The following is a 7,052-nucleotide window of genomic DNA, read 5'->3' as shown; positions in this document are numbered from 1 at the left end:
CCTCTTCCATACTAAAACTAAGTCACTTCGCTGACCGACCCTTTAGCTCGCCGATTTCCTCGGCGAAACTCCTCGGGTCGGTGTCACGTGTACAAACTTGGACCGGACCGGCTCTGATCACCGAATTATGTACCCTAGTGTGGAATCAGAAATCGCTTCACTACACCTCATTCGGAGGTACCGAGTTCCCATACCGGTCCGAGATCTCGGACGCGGACGGCATTCCCGGATAGCGCGCTGCGCCTGCAGCGCGCGGAGAGCCTTGAGCTTTGAAATTGCAGTGCGCGGAGAACTGAGAGCCCTAGTGGAAGCGAGTGGGGTATCACTCTCAGTTCGCAAACGCTTCGAACTCGAAGCGTCCGATTCGTCCCGTTCACGCGAGCGAATGTTCTTAGCGTGGGGTCGAGCGATTCGCTCGACACTGAGTCTTTGCGCTTTGAGGACGAGTCCTTCACGTCCTCCATGTCTTCATCGTCGTCGTCGAGGTCGACGACGTCGCCATACTTCGCCTTCTGGCGCCCGAAGTAGTCATCGATGGAGAGATGACTCTCCACCGCCTTCGGGTTCTTCTTCTGGGGCGCGATCATCGTTGAATGAGGGCGAGTTTCTTCTCCAAACGCGGAGAATTGACGGGTGGTCAATTCAGAAGATTGACGTGCGGAGACCCGCGCGTCTAACCTTAAGGGGGGATGGTGTAACGGGGTTACACGTACAAGCGGCTACAAGTCACTTGTGATTTTAACATATAAAATACCTGTTAAAGTTTTAGATACTTTCTCACCTTGGTGTAAGTCACATGAATGGATACATTGAAGTGGGCCACCACAATGAGTTGTCTACACCTACCCAAAGTTCCTATTGGTAGAAAGCAGCATCTTTCTACCAATTAGAGACGTGCATATTGGCGGGGCTCTGACAGCCAGCCGCTGTTAACCCCTTTCATAGATGATAAACAGTTTTAGCAGATTTGGGAGGAAGATCAGTTTACAAACAATACAGTTCTAATTTTACCTAATCTAAGTCACTTGGAGTCTTATCTGATTTAAATTATATTTGTGTATTCAAATATAACTAACTCAAGTAATTACTAAGTACTTACGCTTCCTCATCCACGTAGCGCAACGTGTAAGCTAAAGTAGTGAGTCAAGTTAGACCCACTACAATAACACATAGGTGTAATTAACGAATACAATACATGTGCAGTGTTATATTCATTTACAACGCACACGCCATGTATGCGGGGTAAGACGGTAGTAGTACTCAAGTTCAAGTAAAACTATTACACAGTTAATCATAGGTAATCAGATTCGAAGGTATTACGTTACGTACAGTGCTCAGTTACCGTAGTAATCAAATCTAGTCGGGCCAATGGTGAATTGGCTCGGTCCTTTAAGCGCTAACGAGTCATGCGCGTCAACTTGGATTGTCGGTCCATGTTGACCACGCGGCGTTTAACATGTGGAGTACTATCCGATGGCCAGCGATACTGTAATCGGTTGATTGTGTCATAGTGACTCGTAATGTTGCGGTACGAGTATTTAATGATACAAACCGCGTGTGTTCACTTCGCAATTTCCCTGAGCAGGTAAAAAACAATGGTGGCCGAGGACTACAGCTCCGGAGGGCAAACTAATGAGCCTGGGCAGAGTGCACACAAACGACGCAAGTGCACATACGCTGTTCGACGGGTAAGCTGCCCACAAATTGGTGCGGATACTGCAACTCGATCGATTCAAGCAAAGTTTGTTGCTTTCTGCCTCTATGTAGGAGGAAGCCATAGAGTTGCGCCAAGAGGTTCGCAGGCTCGAATCGCAGGTGGCCGTGCTGAAGATCCGGTCACCAGAGCCTGGACAAGAATCCGACGTTGACGCCATGCTCAAGCAAACCGAAGAGGAGAACGCGAAGCTGCGCGACAGTGCCAGGAAGAAGCAGCTCCAGGTGGCTGAAATACAATCGGCTGTGAGTCGGTGTCTCGTAAGTGTATACACGGAGACCTTGTCTTCGAATCTAGAATTCACAATGTCTTTTGCAATAGGGAAATCAGCGAACCCACCCGCTCTACACTCGCATTTGCCTCCCGAAGGACGTGAACCAGCGCAGGGCCAAGCTCATGGCTATTCGAGAGGAGAAACTTCGCAACGGCTACAATTTCGTTATGGACCCCAGACACTTTGTGGATGTGGATAAGACAACGTATTCGGACGAACTGTTTGAGTCTGAGGAGGGCGATTTCTGCGGTGTGCGCTTCGAAATTGTGCAATTCCCTGGAGTCAAGTCCCTGAAACAAGTGTACGACGCAGCCGTGTATTATCTGACAAATATGGAGATCAGTATAACCGAGCGGCTGGGCCACATTACGGTCAGGGATGACTACGATTCTGTTGACGGTAGCATGTACAATGCACGAGTGTTGTCGAGTGTTCGAAATGGTATCACCATGGAAACAAGTTCGCTGCTTTTCCAAAAGATGGATCTGGAGGAGAAGTATGGGATCGTGGCGATCGATTCTGTTGATGAAGACAAACTCTATCCGTACAACCCAGCCAAGCGTGTCCGTAAAGATATTTCAGAAACTGTCGTCTTTAGTGCGAGAAGAAAACCATCGACGAAATGTAGCGGCTGTGAAGACGAGCTTGTAGTGACAATGAGAGGCTCGGCATTCTTGCGAATTCACCGACCTCAGTTCCCAGTCCCGGATGACGCGCTGCAAGAGCTCTCCACTGGCATAATGGCGTGGGGTGACGTCATGGTCAAGACAATCCGCAGTATTGTCTACGGAACTTGCTAAAGTGCGACGATTTTCGCTGTAGTCACCAGTGAAGGCCACAATAGACATCATCCTGCTTACGAAGTACATGCACATCGAGACTACGTAGTGTTGATTTGCAGTTGTACGATTGCTGTGGAATCCGCACAATACCTAGTAGTACTACTGAGGTTAAACAGAGGCAGCAAATAATTGGCAAATACAGGATTTATCATTTCAATGAATAAAAAAAAGAGGTTTTCATGACTGGTGGACTGCATTGTTAATTAAGCCCATGGTGTTGCTGCATAAATCTAGTTCGCCCAAGAGTGAATTTGTGCATGTACAAGCAAAACGGCGCAAAATGACGTACTCCCAAAGCAGCTGTAGTTGTTCTTCGGTGATTGCATTTTGCACGAGCAGCTTAAGCTCATCAAAGCTGTAACGTGAGTTATCTAAAAGGTAGTTCGCAATCGTTCCAACATCATCAGAAAACTGGAATACCCTTGCAAATCGTGTGAAACAATGACTGCGCTGCATAGTGGTTCACTATTTTTAATGGAGACGAGAAAACACTCAAATTGAAATTCTTGCAAGAACGGCCGCTCATACCAAAGGCGAGGCAATATGCGATGGCGCTTTAGAGTGGATTCGGCGCACTGTTCAACGATAGAACGAATGCAGCAACTCCTCTCCTCGCAGGAAAAGCTACAATTGAAGTAAGAAAATATGCAAGCATAATGTAGAGTGTATCGCACGTCTTACCAGGTAAACACTTGAATTGTCACTCGAAACTGCACCAGCGCTGCGTAAAATAAACTGATCGCATCTCCATGTCGGCAGAGGCGAGATATCTAAAACTGAATCACGGGCGATGGTAGTATATATAAGTAACTGGTGTCATCAGACGTGTGCACTGAGACCGATAATAAGCCAACACTTCCGAATCTAGACTTACAAGCGAGCTGAACTGAAAACAAAAGTCCGCAGATTCGCTTCGGCTTTTCGCATGAGTGTCAGGATTTTCAATAAGCCAAGGGCAACATAGTTTCCTCAACAACGGTCTTACGCACCTTGGATACCACCACGCAGATGCAATTCCTTTCGTCGACTAATATGTCGATTGGAGAAAGAAAATCTACTATATGCGAATGATCCGCATGAGCTTGTGCTACTCCAGCAAGTCAAGCTGGTTTCTGTCGTTATCGCACGAAGCTGTCCAAAACCCAGTTTGCTTAAAAACCGGGAATCTACATGTAGATGAAATCAACACCGACGAGGGCTAATTCCTCCCTCTCTCCGCTGACGATGCACTCCAGTCACAGTGCGATATATTCTTTCATCATCAGTAAATTACAGTCTTGTCGTCGTGAACTTTGTTCAACAACCTACATACCATCTGAAGCTGACACGCATTGTCGAAACTGTAGCCGGTGTGTAACGGGGTTACACACAAGTGACAACAGTTACTTGTGCATGACAACGGTCACAAGTGACAACTGTCACTTGTGCATGACAACGGTCACAAGTGACAACAGTCACTTATGGTTTAACAGATAAATATCTGTTAAAGGGTTTAGATACGTCCTCACATTGGTGTAAGGCACACCAATGGATACATTGAAGTGGTCCACCACAATGAGTGGTTTACATATATTCAAAGATCCTATTGGTAGAAAGGATCAACTTTCTACCAATTAGAGACGTGCACATTGGCGGGGCTCTGACAGCCAGCCGCTGGCAACCCCTTTCATAGATTATAAACAGTTTTAGCATATTTGGGAGGAAGATCAATTTACAAACAATACAGTTCTCATTTTACCTTAAACGAGCTACTTGGTGTTTTATTTGATTTGTATTATTCTTGTGGACTCAAGTATAATTAATTCAAATTATTAATAAACTCCTACGCTTCCTCATACAAGTTGCGCAACGTGTAAGCTAAAGTAGTGAGCCAAAGTAGGCCCACTACACCGGGTAGCACTTTGTAGTCCGTCCAACGACCGACTGCTTGACGTTCGTACGAGGTGTACGAACGCGGAGCCGAGAACCCCATGAGCACGGAGGTGCCCATGGAGAGATCCAATACGCCTGCAACGCATGTTGCACGCGCGGACTGCCCCCACCTGTCTGACCCAGAGTGGGAAGCCCTCCGACGACTGTCAACAGTCATTGGAGAAGCGGCGATAGCTACGATGCTGCGTACGCTATCGCCGACGGAGCAACATGGTGTTGCTCTGGGGTTCATCATGAAGGAGCAGCGTGATGCTGCTTCCTTAGTGACAGCGTCGTCAGGGACGACACCGCGTGCTCAACCATTAAAATTGAGCGTAAGCAATTACCTGGGAAGAGAGGGCGAGCCTCTCCTCCGATGGCTTGTCGAGCTCGACACAGCCATAGCGGCTCGACGCATCGTCGACCCGCTGTCGAAGGTCGCGTTCGCCATGTCCTGCCTTGGCGGACGCGCAAGGAGTTGGGCGTATGGACGCCGACTCTCCGATCCTATGTGCTTCAGCACGTACGAAGTGTTCAAAGAGGAGCTCAAACAAGCGTTTGAGCCCCCGCAAAACGAGTTCCGGTCGAGGGCGGAGTTCCTCGACCTTCAGCAGGGTAAGCATGACGTCCATGCTTACGCGCAGCGCGCACGATACTTGGTCTCAAATATCGTGACTAATCCAATTGACGAGGCGACTAAGGTCGTCACGTTCATGAAGGGACTTAGAGATGGACCCGTGAAGACCTATCTCTTCCGAGAGTACCCGAGTACTCTCGAAGCTGCGATTACTCTCGCAATGCAAGAAGAGTTTAGCCTGCGGCAGGCTAAACTATATGCAAATGTACCGAGGCCGCGACCGCGCTCGGTAGCGAGGACGGGAGGTCCAGAACCAATGGACCTCTCGAACGCAACAACTGCTGGTTACCAGCAGCAGGGAGGCAACGTGCGATGCTTCCGTTGCGGAAGGATCGGCCACTTTGCACGGGAGTGCACAGCTCCCATGCCCCCTGGAGGTGGCCGTCGTGGCGATGCTAGGCATCGCCGCGGACCAACAAAAAACGCGAACATCCAGTAGGCGCGGGGCGCCCTACTGGTAATGCAGTCACGCGTGCCGACATCGGGCACGCGACACTGAGGACTGCAGCCCCCAGTGAGACTAGCTCTCGCTGCAAGAAACAAGATGCCAGACCGAACCTAGTCATCTTGAAGGTTTACTCGAAGAGAGCGAGTGACTCTCTTCGAGCTTTGGTAGATTCGGGCGCGTCGAACAACTTTGTTCGACTGCGGAGTTTACCGAGTCTTGACTTCGAGGAGGTAAATGTACCTCGAAGTCTTCTGGAAGTGCGACTGGCAACAGGTGCCATCGTGAAGTCTGAGAAGCGCGTCGTGAACATGCGCTTCTCGTACAAACAACGAGTGTTTGTCGAACACTTTATCGTCCTGGACTTGGACGATAACTTCGACGTTGTTATGGGCATGCCGTGGCTTGCACGGCATGATCCGGTAATTGACTGGAAGAAGCGCACGCTCGTGCGCTTCGGTCGCGACAGCGGAACAGAGAGCGATGGCCCTATTACCGTAGCGCACGCACCAGCAGGTGCGCGCGGCTTACCAGTCGGGACAGCGCTTAATGCTGCTGTCCCGTAGTGCCCAGGAAGTGCGCGAGGGCGCGCACAAGTGAGACCAACGTCGGCAATGCTGCCGACGTCAGAAGAAAAAGATGTACTGGTTCCGGGAACCAATACCCACGTTCAAGCGTGTAAGGGACAGTCCCTGACCCGAAGAGGTCAGGTCGACAACGACGCGTCGGCTCCGGGAGCCGACGCACCCTCGGTCATGAGGGGCTCCGCCAATGAATGGCGTCGAGGCGTGTCAACTCGGGAGTTGACGCTGCAAACAGTACGGACGGTTGCAAACGTACCGCACTGACGCAATTTGCATGCTGTCAGGTGCACGACGAAAGCCGGGTGATCAGACAGGGTCCGCCGGCGGAAAACCGACCATGACCGGGCCTGCACAACACGGCGCATGCGAAGAACGCTGCGCAAGCCTCGTTCCGGGATCGAGACGCTACAAGAACGTCGCCGGGCGTCGAGACGCTGACGTCTTGCACCGATACTGGATTCCAGTATCGCGAGATGGAACTCGCTAATCCTCCGACGAGGGCGTCGGAGTTGACTTCGCTTCCAGCCATGAGCTGGAAGCGCTTCACGCGCGACTTGCACGGTGGACGCATCGAGCAAGTCTGCGTTCTTTCGGCCAGCGAAAGAACGAAGAGCGAGAGCGAAGAGCTGAGGCAGCTCTTCATGG

General features: G+C 50.2%; 1 protein-coding gene across 1 annotated transcript; it reads left to right on the top strand.

Annotated features, from left to right (window-relative positions):
• Positions 1-1,595: 1,595 nt before the first annotated feature.
• On the top strand, positions 1,596-2,788 carry IUM83_14134 (uncharacterized protein; the record flags this gene model as incomplete). Its single annotated transcript, XM_067938859.1, has 3 exons — positions 1,596-1,688; positions 1,768-1,959; positions 2,036-2,788. 3 exons carry the CDS (start codon positions 1,596-1,598, stop codon positions 2,786-2,788), a joined length of 1,038 nt encoding a protein of 345 aa, XP_067787480.1.
• Between the last annotated feature and the right edge of the window lie 4,264 nt (positions 2,789-7,052).

This window comes from Phytophthora cinnamomi (genome assembly GCF_018691715.1).
Source record: "Phytophthora cinnamomi strain GKB4 chromosome Unknown Contig60, whole genome shotgun sequence".
In the NCBI taxonomy this organism is placed as follows: domain Eukaryota; phylum Oomycota; class Peronosporomycetes; order Peronosporales; family Peronosporaceae; genus Phytophthora; species Phytophthora cinnamomi.
This window is presented reverse-complemented; position numbering and strand designations above follow the sequence as displayed.